This window comes from Abramis brama (genome assembly GCF_963993115.1).
Source record: "Abramis brama genome assembly, chromosome: 7".
Classification (NCBI taxonomy): domain Eukaryota; kingdom Metazoa; phylum Chordata; class Actinopteri; order Cypriniformes; family Leuciscidae; genus Abramis; species Abramis brama.
Window position 1 is genome coordinate 26,000,527 of NC_139969.1, and position 19,749 is coordinate 26,020,275.

Below are 19,749 nucleotides of genomic sequence, written 5' to 3' on the forward strand. Positions count from 1 at the left end.
ACAGATTAGCTTATAACGCTAGTATATGGGGCACAGAGTAAGTAAAAGTAAATCGCTAGTTAATACCACGCCGCTAAGTGAGCTGGTCGATAGGAATTATGTTTGTGAAATATAACGTAGCGCGGCGTTCGTGACTCGATTAGTCGAGACTGTTTTCCAAGATGACGCCTGCCTGTAAACGCGTAATGTACTGTCTTTATAAAGTATCTTCTTATTAAACTGTCTGTACACTTACAAAGTTCTCAATGCTTCGGTTTGCATGTAGGGACCCCCATTATGCTACCGTGTTAGTGTGAGGCTATTTTGAGCCTTGTTAGTGGCATTAACTAGCGATTTACTTTTACTTACTCTGTGCCCCATATACTACTGTTATAAGCTAATCTGTTTTTAGAGATAAAACTCTTTACATTCGATTTTCATGAAAACGCATCCCAGGGAACGATCGACTCGGTAACCATGTGTTAATTACCCCTAGGTTCATTTTTCACCGGAATTGTCCTTTAATATATTGTTGTTTGCATAGCAACATGCTAATAGCAAATTATGTTGGAATCAAGTGTAGCATGTTTCTTGTGAGTGATATTTGTGAAATATCGACTATAAATATAATTTTATTGATTATAACTCGACTGTTTTACCCACTATGTATTTTTATGTTTATCAGAGTATCAATCTGTTGAACAGCAAATTAATATCAAACTTTTGCAATCAGAAGAGAAGCTATTGGCGTGCACATACAACGTGTTCAAATTTATTCACTTTCATTTCAGAACCAGTTCAAAGGTAGTTGCCTATGTAGGCAGTAGACAGCAATGCAGCTCACTAGGTTTTGGCACAGATTCGTTTTCTCTGTTACTTCACAATTTCACCACCTTCCTGTTACCTCATGTTGCTCTTTGAGTAGTTTGGTGAGTTGAGTGTAGACCTCCTCAGCCTTCTCTGAGAGCTGAACATCACTGTGATGGACTAGAATAAAGTCCTCGTCCTCATCTCCAGGTGGTGAAGGCACCTGAAGCATGAAAGCTGATTATTAATCATTACTTCATTATGGATTTGTTAAAGTGCCCCTACTATGCTTTTTCAGATATTACCTTTCATGTAGTGTGTAATATAGCGGTTTGTGAATGTAAAAGGTCTGCAAAGTTTCAAAGATAAGTGTGCACGATAAATGGAGTTATTGACTCCCAAAAGAAATAACTGATTCTGACCGGAGTTGTCAGTAATTCCGGTCTTACTTCCTGTACGAAGTAGGTTTGTACCAAATTTGCATAATGGTTTTCATGCATAATGGCTACCTGCAAAAGTCTACTTCCACCCACCCTCAAACACTGTAGTTGTAGCTGAGACCTGGAAGAGTTTGGTTCATGTTGCCGACATGTTGAGAAGACATGTTTTCTGCGCTGCAAAAGCAAGTCCACTTCCGAAGGATGAGGACTTGAAACCGATACGGTAAAACTGAAGCCATTGTTACTGTTCACTGTCACTGTGTATATAAGTGCTGAGGAAGACCAGGAGCTGAAATTTCGGACTTTGGTTTCTGACACGCGCTGTAAGCAGTAGACCAATCACAACAGACTGGGCCATCTGACCAATCAGAGTAGAGTAGACTCTCGGAAAGAAGGGGTTTAGGAAGACTTAATTCTTTATCAAACCGTTTCAGACACAGTGAGAAAAGAGGTGACGCTGCAATTTATTATAAATTGAAAAAAAGGTGTTTTTTGACCTTGGATGCATGTAAACTTATTGAAGGAGACAAAACCAGCAACTTTAAAAAGCACAACAGGGGCAATTTAAAGAATTTGTTATAAAAACAGGGACACAGTGTGGTTACCTTGCTTACATCCACAGTCTTGCCACTGCGGGCGGCTTCTATCATGGGGTCCAAACCCTTTGCTGTGCGCAGGAGGGTCTTGGCCTGCTCTAGGTCATTCTTCTGCTTTGCCTGCAGCGCTGCTTTCATGTACTGCCTTCTGAGGCCCTCCAGAAACTCCAGCTGCTGCTGAGCTGAGGAGACAATAACCAGATTTAAACCCGTTTGTAGATTTATATATATTATATATCAATAAAGAAAAGTTGAATGTGTCCTTAGGGAGCAAAGCATTTGCATCTGATGTTTCGGTTTTTACGAAAAGAACATACATGAATGAGAAAATAAAGTGCAGGACGTGCTTGCTGTAGAACAGTGGTATTAAGCGCAATAAGCCACGAAAAAGATCTGCGTTACTGGCACTGACTGACACGCACCCGACAGCAAGACGCCTCTCAGACAGCATGCAATCATGAATTCAGTTCTCTTTAGATGCATATTGCGCTTCAACGGTCAGATACACAGAATTATTTCAAAATATCTGTCTTGGCGAGTATTCACGTAAACATTGTCGGTTACGTACGTTACGTGAACATAAACCGTAGGGAAAAATCTGATCGTTTTATAATTGAATTGTTACACTCTGAATCGTGATGAGTCAAATCATGAAGTAAACGTGTAACCTCTATACGTTTGACAGGGATTTTGCGTACACTTCTCACATTAATCAGTTATGAATACAACAGCATCACAATTAACAGGCCATCTTAAATCACAACTCTACCGGTGTCAGGCACACTTCCTCTTTTGGATGTTCTGTCTGGGGAAGGTGAAGGAGTCCTCTTGGGCTCCTGTACTGTAGGCTGTACTGCAAGAGTGGGCTTCTTCTGGTCTACTGCTTTTGGAGCCTTAACCTAGAAATCAAATAACATTATGGTCACTTCTTTAAAAAAAGAAGAAAAAAAAAAAGGAACTTGTTGTAAGAACTGCTACAGAATTTAGGAAAGTACCTTCTCCTCTTCATCTTCCTCTTCACCATCATCAGCTTCATTAGATGTCAGCTTATTGGCAGTTTCCAGGACAGCAGCCAATCCCTGGTCTGGAGAAGCGGCCTTCTGGCCTGGGATTGGAGGAAAGCCTATAGGGAACGCTTTAATTTAATATGTTTCTTCAGTTTTCTCAGCATGCATATCATTCAAGAATTATTTTTTTTATTTTTTTAAAGAAACATACTTTCTTCAAGTCTGTATGTGTTAACATAACTAAATGTATGAATTATGCATGTATGACTAAATGACATTCATAAATGTATGAATTAAATGTCTGGCATTAAAGATTCCCACTTAATAAATGCTTAAAATCTTTTGAACTTTATATTCACCAGAGAATATAATAAATATTAAAGCAACACAACTGTTTTAACATTAATAAGTAATATTTCTTGAGCTGCAAATCATCAGAATGATTTCTGAAAGATCATGTGACTCTGACGACTGGAGTAATGATGCTGAAATTCAGCTCTGCCATCACAGGAATAAGTTACATTTTAAGATATATTAAAATTGAAAACAGTTTTTTAAAATTGACTTTCAAAAACACTGAACATTCTTTCTGACCCGAAACTTTTGAACGGTAGTGTACATATACACACAACTATGTAAGCAAAATGTCTAAGATATCTAAGGTCTTTTTTACTACAAAAGAGTCAGACTACTCAACTGACCCGGAGGGGCTGGAAGTTCGTCATAATTGACAGGTCGACCTGCTTTATGGGCACGTATGGCAGCCTGGTATTGCTGTGGGCCACAGAAACAAGAACATACTCTGAAATCAACACGTCTGCGCAAACACCTCGCTATGAGTAAATGTGGTGTGGTATGTTAACATGAACTTGAATGGATTTACACAATCAGATAAACTCTAAAAAGGAAACAATGCAAGGAAAACTGAAAGTTGAAGGACATTAAGTGGTGACAATATACCATTATTTGTGGTTTAGGTGTCATTTTGACAGTTTTACTAACTTTAGCAATGCGGTCATGCATGCGGGCTTTGCGCTCGTCCCCGCTGGCCTTAGCTTGTGTGAAGGCCTCTTTGTACTTGGCCATCCTCTGTTCCAGAGCTTCAAGAACAGTCTTGGGCTGAGCCGGGCCAGAAACACTATCTGCTGGTATAACAAAAACTCAAAATGAGACGAGGAGAAAGCAAATACAGTAATTCAGGTTTGACGATAATCAGACTACTAGTAAGTCATTAATACAGTTAAGTTCACACACAGTTCAGTTATTTACAGGAGTGACAACCGCATTCTAGAACCAAACTCCCGTAAATCCACAACTGCATTCTCATTGTGAATCGATGAAGTCGCCGCTTGATTGGACTTTTGTAGTGTTAAAAGTGATGAGACTTCTCAGTTTTATGGGCGTTATCATCTTTGATATTACTTTGGTCACGATCGCTATGGAAAATTCTGGCTTGACTCCCGTTGCACGTTCATATTTGAGATGCTACTACAAGTTGCTGTGTAAATGGGACATTTCGAGACTGACACTGCGGTTGTCAATCCAAAAATTGACCGGGTTAACATAGACAAAAATAAATATGCTCCGTCTCTGAAAATACTTGGTGTACTAACCAGGAGCTGAAGGTGAGATTTTAACTGCAGTCTGAGGTGTGGCTTGAGTGGATGCTGTGGAAAAGAATTAAGCCTTTACTCTATAATGCTACATGCCTTGGAAATTTATAACAAATATGTGACACGTCATGGCTTATATAGTATCATTCTCTTGATTGATGACAATTCAGTTCTTACCTTGAGAAAGAGGGGGCGGAAGGGAGCTCACATCCACCGGCTGGCCTTTCTCCAAAGCCTCAATTGCTGCATCGAATCCCTGAGCCAAACAAGCAAACAGCATAGAGCTTTTCTTTGTCTACTTCCTACAAGTCTTGAATACCCCAAATAACTTAGCACATTTTTGTTACAAGTGAGTTATTAGAAATCACGGTTTACGGGAACAAGACACTTGGTTAAGAAGAAAATCCAAACTTGCATGACAACATAGTTGAAGTGGTTGATGCCACAAATTGAAACAGTACTTGACAACAGTAAAGTCTTTGAGTTACAAAGTCTTTGGAAAGTTTAAGTCAAAATTTCCATATTAGAGCAGAAGGCAAACGGAAAAAGACACATTAACAGGGTGTGATACATGTATAAAGCCACGTCTGTTACAGGAGTGTGCAAAACATGAAACCAAAAGAGTTTCCATGACAAAGAAAAATCTCTTCATATATCAACTGTGTAAAACTAATTAACTAATTCCAACAATGTACAATTAACAAAAATACAAGAACACTAAGGACAAGAGGGGAGAGGGGAGGCTGAATTTTGACATATATGCCACTATTTGAAATTAACAGCACAGACCTAGCAATACATGGCTGTATAGATGATTTGAACAGAAACCACATCTTACCTTACTGGCCTTTATATGCATTTTGGCTTGGTCAATCTCTCCTGCTTGTTTTGCCTTGAGAGCTGCCATCCTGTACTCTTTCTGTCGCTCCAGCAGAACGCCTTTAGTGGGCTGTCCTACTGTAGAGATTGCTTTAAGAGCAGAGAAAACCACAATGCGCTCTTTACAAGAACAGCTATGCAGAATGTCAAACTTTTAGTTAAATTAGTAAGTCAGGGGGAAAACTTATTTTCAACATAGTTTGCTTTCCACAACCAGCCATGATGTTCCTATGAACAAAAACAATGACCTTTTTTCTATTTTTTTTTTGCATTTGCATTTGCATTTGTACATTGAACTATGACTACTAACATTAATGAAAATGACAAATGATTCAAATCAAATGATATGATCAATATAAACAATTTTGTTTAGGGTTGTTGGACACTGGACAGCAGGGAATAATTTATTAACCAGAAAAGCCTAATATAAGCTTCACTAGTAAATACACATAATTGCTGTCAAATATTAATAAAAACGTAGGGAACAAGTCTGTATTAAAATACTGTTCAAAAGTTAAAAATTGGTATGATCTCATAACGATAAAATCGCATCCAAAAATGCAAGTCCAATAGTGAAAATGCTTCTATTTAGTAATATTTTAAATTTGAATAGACAGGTTTCTTTACAAATTATAATATCAGCATAACAATTTAAGTTATGTAACTGAACATTTTATGTGAATTTCTGAAGATTTTACATTAACATTCAAATGTTTAGGGTCAGTAAGAATTTTCAAAAAAAGTCTCTAATGCTCACCAAGGCTACATCTATTTGATCAAAAATACAGTAAAACCAGTAATATTGTGAAATATTATTACAATTTAAAATAACTGTTTTCCATGTTCATTTATTTTAAAATATAATTTATTCCAGTGATGGCAATGCTGAATTTTCAGCAACATTACTTTGCTGAAATGTAATGTTGCTGTTTTAAATAAATAAATGTAATATTGCTGTTTTAAATAAATGCTGTTCTGAAGAACAGCATTTATTTAAAATAGAAACTTTTGTCATATTATAAATGTATTTACTGTAACTTTTGATAAATATAATGTGTCCTTTCTAAAGTATTAATTCAAGAAAAGCATCTAAATGGCCCCAAACTTTTAAATGGTTGTGTATGTTCTCCTTTTGGGTTACGACAAAAGCACTTGACTGACCTAAGTGCAATTCAGTGCCACTTCCTGCATGTTCCCCTTCTGGAGATGACGGTGAAGCTGGAGACGTTACACCGGAAGACTCGTCTCTACTGTTTAATGTTGGATCCATGACAACAGGGGCGGCTTCCGAGGAGACGGGAGAGATCTCTACAGCGCTGTCACTCTCCCCGTGCTGATCAGGTGACACTGCAGGGACAGGGGGCCGACTGGGGCCATCAGATGCTCCACACGCAACTGGAGGGGGAATCTCAGTTTCGTCTATCTTACCCCCTTTTCGCACTGATGTCAGCATAGTCTGTAGTGTCTAAACAAGAATATGAGAGCGTCAATTATCATGAAGAGTTATTTTCTTGTATCCAAAGTTTGCTTGTTTGTTTTAGCAGTGACACTATATCCACGCTGACCTTGAGGCCTCTCTCATATCTCCGAGCTTTAGAGGTTTCCCCTGCAGATTTGGCATTGGTAACAGCCATCCTATACAGGTTTATTCTCTCCTCTAAGGTGTGTTCAATGCTCCCAGGAACTGAAGAAACCTTAGTGTCCTGTGAAAAAAAAAAAAAAGTATATGTAGTGGCATATTACTTACACAAAATTCACTTCACATTTATTTGTATAGCGCTTTTCACAATACATAACGTTTGAAAAGCAGCTTAACAGAAAATGCATGTGTCTACATTTACAATTTAGAGTGATCTGTTATCAGAGCTGACTGTGTCCAAGTACATATACAAATCACGCAGTTAGCTAACAATGTATTAATTTAAGGCAGAAACAATGAGCTCATTTAAGTCATTATTAAAAGTTGTGAAAAAGCCTCAAAAAAGCCTTGTACCCTTTAAAAACACAGCTTATATTGACTGAGATGTTTAAATTAATAATCTACACATCACAACTGGAGAGATTTTAACTAAGCTGGTGAAAAACTCAATTAGGATGGAATTAAAAATGGGTCAGGATGTTAAAAAAGTTGATTGGCATTAATTTTTTTAGCGGCAGATTCTTAGCAACTTCCACCTAGCATTTTTTTTTAATGATTTCTATTAATATGCATCTTATCTTTGGTAGACCCAAATTATACAGGGCTATACCTACTAGTTGGTTATGAAAATATGTAGTTTTCTACATCCCATAAATTTATTTGATCAAAAATACAGTAAAAACAGTAATATTTTAAAATATTACAATAACTAATGTAATTGTACTAATAACTGAAATACAGTAACTTTTCTATTTTAATATATGTTAAAATGTAATATATTTACTGTGATGGCAAAACATTTCTCATTGTTATCAATGTTTAACAGTTCTATTTATTTTTGTCAGGATGTTTTTCCAGGAGTTTTTTTTTTCAAGTTTAAAAAAAAAAAAAAATCTTCTGTAACACTGTAAATAACTTCAAAACTGGACTACTGTCAATTTTGATCAATTTCATTTTTAAACTAAATATTGACCCCAAACTTTTGAACGGTAGTGTATCAACATGATAAAAAAGGGGGGCAGTCGTGGCCTAATGGTTAGAGTGTCAGACTGATAACCCAAAGGTTGCGGGTTTGATTCTCATAACCGGCAGGAAATGAAATGACTGAGGTGCCCTTGAACAAGGCACCTGACCCCCAATCGCTCCCCGGGCGCCACAGCAAAAATAGCTGCCCACTGCTCCAGGTGTGTGTGTCCACGGTTTGAATGTGTGTGTTCACTACTCACTGCTCCTAATGTGTGTTGGTTAATTAGTTAAATGCAGAGCACAAATTTTGAGTATGGGTTACCATTACCATACTTATGTCACACAAAAATAACTACACATATCTTTAAAGAATGATTAAATCTAACTTTGATATTACGACTGTACAAAGATAATATGATTAAAGCTTCCTAAATAAATCTGAGATGACACCTGGGCTGCTGGTGTTGTTTCTGCTGGAGGAGTTTCCGCACTAACAGGGGAGGTTGGGGTTGCGGCACCTGAGTCTTCCGTTTCCTCCTCATCAACCACTTCCTGCAGCTCGGCCTAGCGAGAGACACAACAGACACTCATTGTTACACATTCAGAAGGTGCTGAGAGGGATACCGGAGAAACTGCCAAAAAAAAAAAAAAAAAAAAATCACAGGTTTCATTTACCAAGAGGTCTTCATCCTCCTCCAGACTGTCATCGTCATCATCATCAATGTCTTTCATGCAGGCCTCAGCCATTTTTTCAATATCCTCCATTGGTAATGGAGCTTGAACATAAAAATTCAAGTTAGATTCATTTAAACGTTCACAAAACATTTCCAGGACCTTCAGGCTCCTATCATCCAGTCGTTATCCAGTGGGTCAACCGGCTGGTTACCATAATACAATTAGTCCCTGCTAGTAGATGTTGTAATTATACCATTTGGCTGCAAAAAGCATCTTTCCAAAATGGAAAGTCATCTAAAAGTTGCCATGTTAAGTTCACAAATGTTATATACAGTATATATACATACACCATTTTAATCACAAATTAATCATAAGAATTGCACAAATACTGTAGATAAAGTAACTTAGCATGGAATAGCCTTCCCCAACTTTAGATTAGAAAAAAGAACAACTTACAAACATTCATCAACTCACACATCAGTTATGATAAACGGAAGCTCAAGCATGTTCGCTTGATGTGCGAGAACCAATGAGGTTGAATTCTTGTGCGTTACGCACAATACGCAGCACATTTAAGCTTCCGCAAGAACCAATGAGGTTTGTTCTCATGTGTCAAGCAGGTTTGGTTGAGCTTCTCTGTTTGTTGTTTGCTGAAGACAAAAAAAATGGTACATTCCAATCGGAAGGGAGCATCCCTATACCCTACTCACTCCGAAGGGCAGAACAAGGCCTTTGTGAAGTGATTCAGTTGTTCACTTACGTTTGGAACGCTCCTACAAATGGCGTCCCCTTCCCAATGTGCCCTTCAAGGGTGCAAAAAAGCCGTTTGGAATTCGCCGTATATCTGTTCATTACATAAAGCGATTGTGTCTCTTCAAAAAAATGTGACTATATCGCTCAATTCAAATGGATTCGTTTTACGATCTCTTTATGAACTTTTTGAAGCGTCAAAGTGGTAGTTGCATTGCTGTCAATGGAGGGACAGAAATCTCTCATATTTCATTAAAAATAACTTTTTTTTTGTTCCGAAGATGAATGAAAGTCTTACGGGTTTGGAACGACATGAGGGTAAATGATGACAGAATTTTCATTTTTGGGTGAACTAACCTTTTAAATAGAGCATTTGCTTAAATTTTTTTAATTTCCTGCACTTTTGGTGTTTAAGGCCATTTTTGCCCAGGAATGTATGTAAACATCACCCAATCAGCTTTGTCATTATGTAATTTTCCTGTCATTATGTCATTCAGGGGGATTCTGCATCAGCCGAGCAACAGCCACTGAGATGAATGGGAATGCTAATGTACATCTCTCTCTAGGTAATACAGACGAGGCACTGCCACAACATGCATTAAGAGTACATTATAGAATCCATTAGATGATAATATTTCAAATTCTACCTTTTAAAGTTTGTCTGCAACAGATACAGTCTGTATTCATGTCATGATATGAATTTCAAATAAAGAAACAGGAATCATGATGCCCACCTTTGCCAGCCTTTTTCCCCTTGGCAGCCGCATTGGGTTTCTTCCCAACAATGGCAGCAAATTCAGCTTCTAATGCTGGATCATCCAGATTTTCCTCCATACCCATCATATCATCAGGCTTGAAATCAAGCAACAGTCCCATCTACAAAGAAACAAAATCTTACATGTCACATGATCCAAATAGTCCCATTATTACGATCATGAGATGGCCAGATCATTTGAGGGTAACTTACTCACAGCCCCTTTCCAATGTAAACAACAGGTATGAAGGACAGTTCAACCAAAAATGAAACTTGTCGTCATTTAGTATAGTTTAGTATTAATGACAGGTTTCTTTTATTAAGTGAACTGTCTCTTTAAGATGTTTTACCTCACACCATTCACAGCTGACAATCATATGCAAAGCATCTGAACACTGACCTGTTTGGCTGCAGCTGCTCCTTGGCCTTTAGGCGCTGCTCGCTTGTTTTTCCGGGCAAACATCCCGAGCTTCTCCCACTCCTCCACCCTTTACAGGACAGAAAAACACCTGAATGCTTGAGGTCAGAATGTGATGTAGAAATATACAAGGGTTTTATAGTCTTGAACTAAGTTTTCATGGGAGTACGAAATAACAGCGTGAATGTTGATTTATCGTTGACTGACAGCAGCTTCAGAGGAAGTTTTTCAAAGCAAACGACAGTCACATGTTTTGGTAACACGTGGGCTGTGCTGACTCACCCCGATGATCCAGAAAAGAAATGTGGAGGAGTTTACTTTCTTTTCCTCGCAAACGGCAAACCCACTCCACTTCCTCCTTCCTTCCTACAGACCGTACGAGGCGATTCACAAACCTGACAGTTTATGTGACGCAAACAACAAAAAAACATCATGCGGAATTAGTGACAGCATCAAAACAACACAAACTCACCACAGACAGAAAACTACATATTCTTCAAGTCAACAGAAAAACATGTAACGTTATTAATATCCCATTCGCTAAATCATGATACTGGCGTATTAAATGATAACCGTCTGACTGTAAAAAAAATAAATAAACGTTAATTTATTTACCTCAGTGAATTTCTAATGAAAACGCCGCGCGGCACATAACGTTAGATGTACATATAACATTGGATTTGTTTTGCCACTGCAGAGCAACCAATGCAACGAAAACATGAAGACAGACCACGCCCAACAGTGGCAGACCACATAGGTCTTTAGCATTGTCAAAATAAAAGTTCTAACCTTTAAGTAACAGACTCTTATTCAAACTAAAAGGATATCGCACCGAAAATAAAAGTCATCGTTTCAATATTTCTAACATGTATGTATGACTTCAGAATGTTCCGCTAATGACAGCCTCAGTCAAGAAACAGGCAGTTGCCAGCATTCACTATATTGAAAAAGATGCAATGAAAGAGAAGGGCGAATCATTATTCCTTATGCCATATCGATATTTCCACTTAATGCCAGGTCAGACATTGTGCAAAACATAAATTCACATATTCAAACACGGTTCCTTTTACAAATCTATGTGTGCAATATTCAGTTCATTGTTTTTATATTACTTAATTTATTGCACATTCCGGTGCGTAATAACTCTACTTGTATAATGTGTTCTTATTATTTTCTAAATATGTTATTCTCTTGTAATTCTGCCAAGCTGGTGTATTTGTTGTATTTATGGGAGCACATTGAAGTCTTACCAATTAAAATTCCTTGTGTGATGTGAGCAGCACAGAATAAAGTGAATCTCATTCCAGTTAACAACTCAATCAGAATGCATGTTTCAGAAACATTATTCTGTCATACCTTATTTTTTCCTCAAAATACAAATTCGTAAAACCAGCAGTGAGCGACAAAACAGATTAACGACATAACCTGAAACGATCCTAAAGGACTCTTAATATGTAATACTGTCAGGAAGTATTCAATGATACCATTCACCAATCAGCGCGCAGCATTCTGCCTGGCTGCCTTGGTAACAGCGAAAACCTTTGTTTTTTGAATTGTCCAATCACGACACGCGTGTAAGACATTTAAACTGGCGTTCATCCGTTAGCTGTCTTCACCTGCACAACCTCAGATAAGTCTCGACTCTGCTTGTGGAAGGACGAAGAAATCACGAAAGTTGCACGTAGACAAAAGCGGCTACATTGTATTGACAATTTTGTTGTGCATCGGAGGAACGAAGTTGCTGGATTTGTGGTAAGATTAAATATATATATTTTTATGATTAGGCTAGTTATCGATATTACTGCAGTAATCAACTTTGTATATATTGCGTTTATAACTATTTACTAGGGGTGTAACAATGTATCGTGTCATAGTATATCGCAATACACAATTGCAACATGTGTAGTAACGTTAGTTCACCAAAAATAAAAACTAATGTGAGAAGAAAATAATAAAAATGTATAATAATTTGGTGTCAGTACTACATTAAACTACTAATATATATATATATATATATATATATATATATATATATATATATATATATATATATATATATATATATATAAATCATCAAATGGTACTTCATGCTCTTTGTGGCCAGATTCCGTATCCTGTCTATTTTCTCCTACAGAGTGACCATCGCTGTAGCTGTAATGTCCCAGTTTGGGTTTGAGACTGACATCCACAATGTCCTCCGGCTGGACATGCCTATCACAAACGCTCCGATGGCGAGGTGGCAGAGGAAAGCCAGCACATCCAGCTCCACCAACACAAAATCCCTCTCACCAAACAAGAGTGTCAACCGATCAGTGAGCCTTTCCAAAACCCCCAGTAAAACACCAGGTAAGAGTCACATGTGTCCAGCTCCGTGTCAGTGGTGGCTGGTGGGTTTTAAAATGGAGGCACACAATTTTAGCGGTCGAATCCACTCCTAAGTAATTTTTTAACTGCTTTAAAATGGCTTTTTTGGTCACTTATAGAATACTGGTAACACTTTACAATAAGGTTCATTAGTTTAACGTTATTTAATGTATTATCTAACATGAACAATCCACTTGTTGCTGTATTTGTTTATCTTTGTTAATGTTGGCTAATAAAAATACAGCTGTTCATTGTTAGTTCATAGTGCATTAGCTAATGTTAACAAGATTTTAATAAATAATGTTAGTAAATGTTGAAGTTAACATTTAACAAAGATTAATAAATGCTGTATATGTGCAGTTCATTATTAGTTCATGTTAACTAATGAACCTTATTGTACCAGAATACTTGTAGAATATTTTTAGAAAATGACACGTATACAGCAAGACAATATAAATGTACGTTCACTTACCTTGTCCTAGGGGTGGTAATTGCGGGGTACCTCACGATGCCAATAATATCCTGATACACCAATTTTGTGATTAATCAATATATTGCTAGACCATCCCATAATGATGCATCAAGATATCGATCTAACTATGAAAGCAAAATGCCCATGAAAAGGTTAAGTGCAGGTTTTTTCAGACTTTGGACCTAAACATTGCTGCATCTATTTTACTCTCACTGCTCTCCGCCATCCTGTTAAAAAAAAACATCCTCAATCATGTGTTGAGCACCACCTCGAGGAGCCATGAAGTAGCGACGCTGGGAGCAGGGAAATCCATTTAGAGTGCCTTATTTTATTAATTAAAATATCAATATTGGGTGTCAGTGAATCGATTATCGTGTTGCACGGAGGACAACGATATATTGCCGCATTACTTTTGTCCTACCTAGACCATCACTTCGAGCAAAAATCCATCCTTCTGTCCTTTTAAATGTCCATGTTAAGAGCACGTTCAGCCGTTTCGTAAAGCTAATTGCTGTAGTCTATATGCAACTTGGGCATGGGGTCTTCCTTCATTTTTAATTTGTAGCTGCTGTTCGAATGATAGTTCAGCGGTGGCAGTTCAAACTAATACCACGTAATTTACACCTCGTCGATGATTGATATACCAAGGGAGGCTAACCTCCTCCGCCTTGTTTCTTTTCTCAACACTTCTAATCGCTAAAAGTAAAATACTCTGGTGGTAGGGTTTTTTTTTTTTTTTTTTTTTTTTAAACTAACGGAGGCACAAGTCTCTGGCTATGGATTTGCCTCCCCCTTTATCCTCTTAAGCTCGCGTTTCACAGATTCAACACGTTTGGGGAAGAGGCCTGCGGTGGTTACACTTCTAGTGGTTAAATTACGTGAGACATTCTGAGACACGAAATGAATAACTGGGAATTTTAGCAACATTAAATAGTCCTTCTCCCATTTTCAACTCACAATTTTGGGTAGGCTGTGCCTCCCCTGTTGAGCCGCCACTGGTCATTGTAGTTAGTTGGAGTGTCTTCAGTGTTAAATATTCAATGTCTCTTAAAAGGAAAGAACGGCAAGACCCAGAACACCCCCTCTAAGGCAGGAGGAGATCGATTCATCCCAACAAGAAATAACAAACAGTTGGATGTAGCAAGTTTTCTTATTTCCAAAGAAAACGAGCCTGTGGAAGACTCCTCTACAGCAGTAAGTTCCTAATAATAAGTGGTGTAAATATTATAATAAAACATCATTATAAATGCATCAGATTATAGATGTTTTCTGACTGTCAATGTCCTTGCAGCCAAATCAGAAAGCTTGGTCTGTGACACTAAATGGATATGACATTGAGGAAGCAAAGATCTTGCATTTAGGAGGAAAGCCACTGAACGCCCCTGAGGGTATGGTTTTTATTTTTTAGTAGTAATATTAAATTGAATGAATTGTTTTTGACTTATTGGTTTAAAGGGATAGTTTGGCCAAAAATGAAAATTGTCATTTAATCACCCTCAAGTTGTTCCAAAGGTTTTTTTTTTCTAACAAGATGACATTTTAAAGAATGTTGTTAACCAGACAGTTGACGGCACCCATTGTCTTCCAGAGTGTTTTTTGTTGTTGTTTTTTTTCTTCTACTAGGGAAGTCAATGGGGTGTCTGGTTACCAACATTCTTTAAAATATCATCTTGTTACACAGAAGAAAAAAAACTTGTAGGTTTAGAACAACTTGGGGGTGAGTTGGTAATGACAATTTTCATTTTTGGGTGAACCATTCCTTAAGTTTAATTTGCCTGGTAACGTCCTTCCACAAATGGGTCTCTCAAATGAACTAAACATCATCTCCCACAGGTTATCAGAACAACTTGAAGGTTCTCTACAGTCAGGTTCCCACACCGGTCTCGATCAAGAAGAGTCGGTACATTGCCTCCGTTCCAGAGCGAATTCTAGATGCCCCTGATATCAAAAACGACTTCTGTGAGCTGACAGTTTTGCATTACATAATGTAGTCTAATTTGAAGACATTTGTCAGACTAATGTTGCACTTTATGTTCAGATCTGAACCTGATGGATTGGGGAAGGCAGAACGTTTTGGCAGTTGGCCTTGCCAACCAAGTATATTTGTGGGATGCTGGCATGGGGAGCATTGTTTTATTGAAGAAAATGGAGGATGATAATGAATACATCTGTTCTGTCTCATGGAGCAAAGATGGCAATTTCTTGGCCGTTGGGACCAGTGATTGTAAAGTCGAGGTAATTGACTTTTGTTTTCTCATACTGTGGTTGAATAATTATACTATGGTTCTCAGCCTTTTTGACTCCAAGCCCCCCTGAATGTACTTTATTACCAATGATATTACATTACTTTTCTAGATATTTGTGACTTATGGGGATATTTATTCACTCTTTACTTTAAAAAAACACCCCTAAGGGCCCGATCACACCGAACGTGTTTTTCAGGTTAAAAAATGGTATTTTCCGCTCGGAAGTTGCCTTTTTTTTTTTTTTACTGCAAAAACGCGAGGCGCCTGGGGCGCATAAACGGCACGCAGAACGCTCACTGCCATAGGAAACCAATTGAAAAAAGGCGCCTCTCACTGCAATAAACGTGTTAGGTGTGATCCGGGCCTAAGAGCTTTACATAACTAAGAAAAATATTCATTATAAAAATGCCTGACTTTGCCAGGTCAAAATGACCTTAAATATAATGTATTTGTATTTTGGTTCTTAATGACAGTTGAGTACAGGAGTGAAGTCAATGTCAGCTTGCATAACTTCAAGTTAATTTGGTTTCTTGTATTAAGTTGAGGCTTGGGGCAGGTTGCATAAACTGCTAAGACTAGTCTTACAAGTTAGTCACTGATCTTAAAGGTCCCATGACATGAAATTTCCACTTTCTGAGGTTTTTTAACATTAATATGAGTTCCCCTAGCCTGTATATGGTCCCAAAGTTTCTAGAAATTTTAATCGGTGTAAATCGAGCTTTTGCTATTTTTCTCTGCCTTTGAGAAAATGGAAGCTCAACCGGGCTGATCTTGAATCTCCTCCTTATGACGTTATAAGGAGAAATGTTACCTTCCCTTTCTCTGCTTTGCCCGCCCAGACAATATTTCTCGCCCATGAGAAAATGAGCTAGGAAGAAGGAACGCGCGCGATTTTAGTTTGTCCACGAGAGATATCATGGCTTTTGAGCGAGCGAAGCATAATAATTGCTCAATAATTGGATGTACAAATGAACACCGACGGGTACACACAGCTACACATCTCGAACAAGTCAACAAATGATATATGTGTTGCTTTACTGTTTATGGTTACCTAGCTTGTTACACGTAGAATGTGGCTGTCACATTAGCTATGCAGTTACTTGCGCTAATGTAAAGGTAGACAGCATCAAGTTACACATACTGTAACGCGAGTGTTGTACATTTCTTTGTTATTTGGATAACTGTTCTCCTGTTGGTTATGGTGCGCGGCCGATCACGATATCTGCATTTCAAGATCGCAGAGCTTGATGTAATTGTAATAAGATAAATTACAGACGTTACAGATCTCTCATGAAAAGGCAACAGTAGGTTCGCGTTGGCTACATGATGATAACTGTAAACCATCCGAATAAAGTACCGTATCCAGACATAATATTTTAAACTAACCATTCGGAAACGTTCTGCTGGAGCCGCTGAGTTGCAACTACTTCATCCGTTGCTTCTCCATCTGGATCAGATTCTGGGTCAAACTGAAATGCTTGTACGACTGCGTGTCTTCGTGCCATTGCAATATCCAACATAAACAAACATGCATGGTACCGTTGCGCAAGATGGTCATAGGCCACACCCACCCTCCACCTTGCGCGCCACCTTTCTCCTCCTCATTAGTATTTAAAGACACCGAAATGGCCCGTCTGAAGGAAGCTCATTCTGGGACTGGCTTGTAGTGGCTATAATTCTGCACCGAGGCTGAATTTTTGGAAAGAGATTTCAGATACAGTACTAAGAACCACTAAGGCCTATATTAAAGCCTACAAAAAGTAGCATGTCATGGGACCTTTAAGTCCGTTACATAAAATTAAGTTTTCTTAGGCCCCCTAGTGAGCATTGGACCTTTGGTTGAGAACCACTGTTATACTGTGATCCTTGATGATTGATGCATGTCGGTGTTCAGTTTCTCATGATGTTATTATATCATTATTATGCATAAATCAGTCAAGGTATTGCTCTACAAATTGCCATCTTGTTTGCTGAATTTCTCAAAGGATCATACAATTTCTTGCAGTTATGGGATGTTCAGTGCCAAAAGCGTCTCCGCAGCATGGATGGCCATTCGGCAAGGGTTGGTTGCTTGAGTTGGAATGATCATGTTTTGTCTAGGTAAGACAGCATCTCCTTGCACTCTGCAGATTATATGCATTTGAGGGGTTTAACACTTTGTTTGTTCTCCACAGTGGCTCCAGATCTGGTTTGATTCATCAGCATGATGTTCGAGTAGCAGACCACCACATCTTCACCTTCGGTGGACACACTCAGGAAGTCTGTGGCCTTACCTGGTCTCCAGATGGGAAATATTTAGCTAGCGGTGGCAATGACAATATGGTGTACATCTGGCCAATGACGACTGGTTCGGAATATCAAGCCATCCATGCTCTAAGTGAACACCAGGGAGCGGTCAAGGTAACTTGAATTTAGAAGGACGTGAACCTCTATTCCTTGTCTGATTTTTCCACTGAGGTTGTAGTTGAAATTTTTGTCCCTTTTGCACCCTTAAGGCTTTGGCATGGTGCCCTTGGCAGCCCAGCATCCTTGCGTCAGGAGGGGGCACCAGTGACCGTCATATTCGCATCTGGAATGCCAACAGTGGCTCTTGCATCAGTGCATTTGATACTTGTTCACAGGTAGGCTCACCCACTGTATCCCTGCATGTTATAGTACAGGTAGTGTTATCTTGAGTGATACGATTACTACACTACACTTCACTTCCCTCCAGGTATCGTCTCTTGTTTTTGCACCGAACTACAAAGAGTTGGTGTCTGGCCACGGTTTTGCCCACGACAAGGTTATCATCTGGAGATACCCCTCACTCACTAAAGTTACAGAGCTTGAAGGCAAGTTTGAGTTTGTACTTTGTGAATTTGTGTGGTCACCCTTCATTCAGTTAAACATTACAACCACACTAAATTGTGAATTTACATTTAAATTCCTGTCCTTCCCAAATTATTCATCTCAGGACATGAAGACAGAGTCCTCAACTTGGCTATAAGTCCAGATGGTTCAACTGTGGCTTCTGTTGCTGCTGATGAAACCATTCGACTTTGGAAGGGTTTTGAAAAGGATGCCATCAAGAAACCCAAGCCCACCAACAGCATCATTCAACAACGCATTCGATAATAATGTAATTTTTAACTTTTAATTTTTTTTTATTGAATGCATCCAACAAATGGGGAGTTTAAAGGTTAAAGATCTGAAGTGGTTTATTAGAAACTTCCTTTGTGAATAGAATTGCCCAGCCCTTTGAAAGCCAAACAAAGCAATGTTACGTTCTGTCATGCCTGCCAAAAGCTCTACACTAAGTTTTGGTAGACACTCTCTTATTGTGTTTTCAGAGGCACAATGTGTTTTTAAATGAAAAATGAGAACAAATGAGATTCCCAGAAGACCACCTCCTTTGAAAGTTAAACCCTTGAATTACGATTTGTGACTTATTTTTCCTACTCAAGTTTGTGCATATTTAACTCTAAAAGTAATCACTAAAGTATGTACAGAAATGTAAATTTTCAAATAAAGTTTTGTAAGAATTTCTTCCCCCTTTTGACATGCTGCTTTTTGCCTTATAGGTGCTCTCTACTGCATGTGTTCAATTAGTAGTTACATTTTGTATTTTAATGCATGGTTTTAAAGCGCTATTAAGTGAATCATGTATTGCCATGTTGGCAGAATGGTGGAATTAAACAAAACTGACATTTGCTGTTGAGGCCAATTCACACTGCACTGACGGACTGCAATGGACACTCTGGTTTTGTCGGATCAGTGTGTTAGTACTGTCTTAGCTTGTTTTTGCAGATTGACAGAGGTGGACGGTAACAAAGTACATTTACTTGAGTACTATACATGCGCGGTTTAAGTATCTGTACTTGAGGGGTTTTTTTTTACTTTAACTTCACTACATTTGAAAGACAAATATTGTACTCTACTCCACTACAATTCGGTCAAGGTCCTTGAGTAGAAAGTAGTAATGTCAGTCGGGATGATTTTGGTTGCAGGGGTTGCATTTTGGTTGGAAAGTTGGGTTGACGTAAGAACGACTTCAGAACCCAACGTCGGGTTCTGACGTTATATAGTGGTCCACAATATGACGTCTGTCCAGCGTTGGAGATTAATGTCAATCTGGCATTGGATTCTGACATCAACCTGATTTTCA

The 19,749-nt window shown here is 38.4% G+C and overlaps 2 protein-coding genes across 4 annotated transcripts in view; one reads left to right on the top strand and one right to left on the bottom strand.

The window, feature by feature from the left end:
- Nucleotides 1-11,266, bottom strand: part of cc2d1b (coiled-coil and C2 domain containing 1B) — a 19,667-nt gene extending 8,401 nt beyond the window's left edge. The window contains exons 1-17 of one of the 3 annotated variants that reach the window (XM_084119564.1): nucleotides 11,139-11,266; nucleotides 10,806-10,918; nucleotides 10,506-10,593; nucleotides 10,086-10,227; nucleotides 8,602-8,702; nucleotides 8,377-8,490; nucleotides 6,887-7,024; nucleotides 6,483-6,786; nucleotides 5,281-5,411; nucleotides 4,620-4,698; nucleotides 4,443-4,496; nucleotides 3,832-3,971; nucleotides 3,531-3,603; nucleotides 2,818-2,945; nucleotides 2,592-2,721; nucleotides 1,832-2,004; nucleotides 884-1,009 (exon numbers count right to left, since the gene is read on the bottom strand). In XM_084119564.1, the coding sequence (XP_083975690.1) occupies nucleotides 884-1,009; nucleotides 1,832-2,004; nucleotides 2,592-2,721; nucleotides 2,818-2,945; nucleotides 3,531-3,603; nucleotides 3,832-3,971; nucleotides 4,443-4,496; nucleotides 4,620-4,698; nucleotides 5,281-5,411; nucleotides 6,483-6,786; nucleotides 6,887-7,024; nucleotides 8,377-8,490; nucleotides 8,602-8,702; nucleotides 10,086-10,227; nucleotides 10,506-10,568 (1,896 nt within the window). In that variant the 5' untranslated portion in view covers nucleotides 10,569-10,593; nucleotides 10,806-10,918; nucleotides 11,139-11,266. Of the gene's footprint in view, nucleotides 1-883; nucleotides 1,010-1,831; nucleotides 2,005-2,591; nucleotides 2,722-2,817; nucleotides 2,946-3,530; nucleotides 3,604-3,831; nucleotides 3,975-4,442; nucleotides 4,497-4,619; nucleotides 4,699-5,280; nucleotides 5,412-6,482; nucleotides 6,787-6,886; nucleotides 7,025-8,376; nucleotides 8,491-8,601; nucleotides 8,703-10,085; nucleotides 10,228-10,505; nucleotides 10,594-10,802; nucleotides 10,924-11,138 lie in introns of those variants that run through there. The other 2 variants (XM_084119562.1, XM_084119563.1) reach the window with 2 other exon arrangements.
- A 760-nt stretch (nucleotides 11,267-12,026) lies between these two features.
- On the top strand, nucleotides 12,027-19,130 carry cdc20 (cell division cycle 20 homolog). Its single transcript, XM_084119565.1, has 11 exons — nucleotides 12,027-12,275; nucleotides 12,658-12,869; nucleotides 14,414-14,553; nucleotides 14,651-14,747; nucleotides 15,193-15,318; nucleotides 15,398-15,594; nucleotides 17,611-17,705; nucleotides 17,780-18,005; nucleotides 18,101-18,226; nucleotides 18,319-18,436; nucleotides 18,559-19,130. Exons 2-11 carry the CDS (start codon nucleotides 12,680-12,682, stop codon nucleotides 18,717-18,719), a joined length of 1,476 nt encoding a protein of 491 aa, XP_083975691.1. The 5' UTR covers nucleotides 12,027-12,275; nucleotides 12,658-12,679; the 3' UTR covers nucleotides 18,720-19,130.
- Nucleotides 19,131-19,749: the final 619 nt, after the last annotated feature.

What these genes read in the sequence shown, in the direction of transcription:
- cdc20 (XM_084119565.1), top strand. Translation starts at nt 12,680, where the DNA reads ATGTCCCAGTTTGGGTTTGAGACTGACATCCACAATGTCCTCCGGCTG. An exon ending in AATGATCATGTTTTGTCTAG is followed by an intron (nt 17,706 to 17,779) that starts GTAAGACAGCAT and finishes TGTTCTCCACAG; the next exon opens with TGGCTCCAGATCTGGTTTGA. An exon ending in AACACCAGGGAGCGGTCAAG is followed by an intron (nt 18,006 to 18,100) that starts GTAACTTGAATT and finishes TGCACCCTTAAG; the next exon opens with GCTTTGGCATGGTGCCCTTG.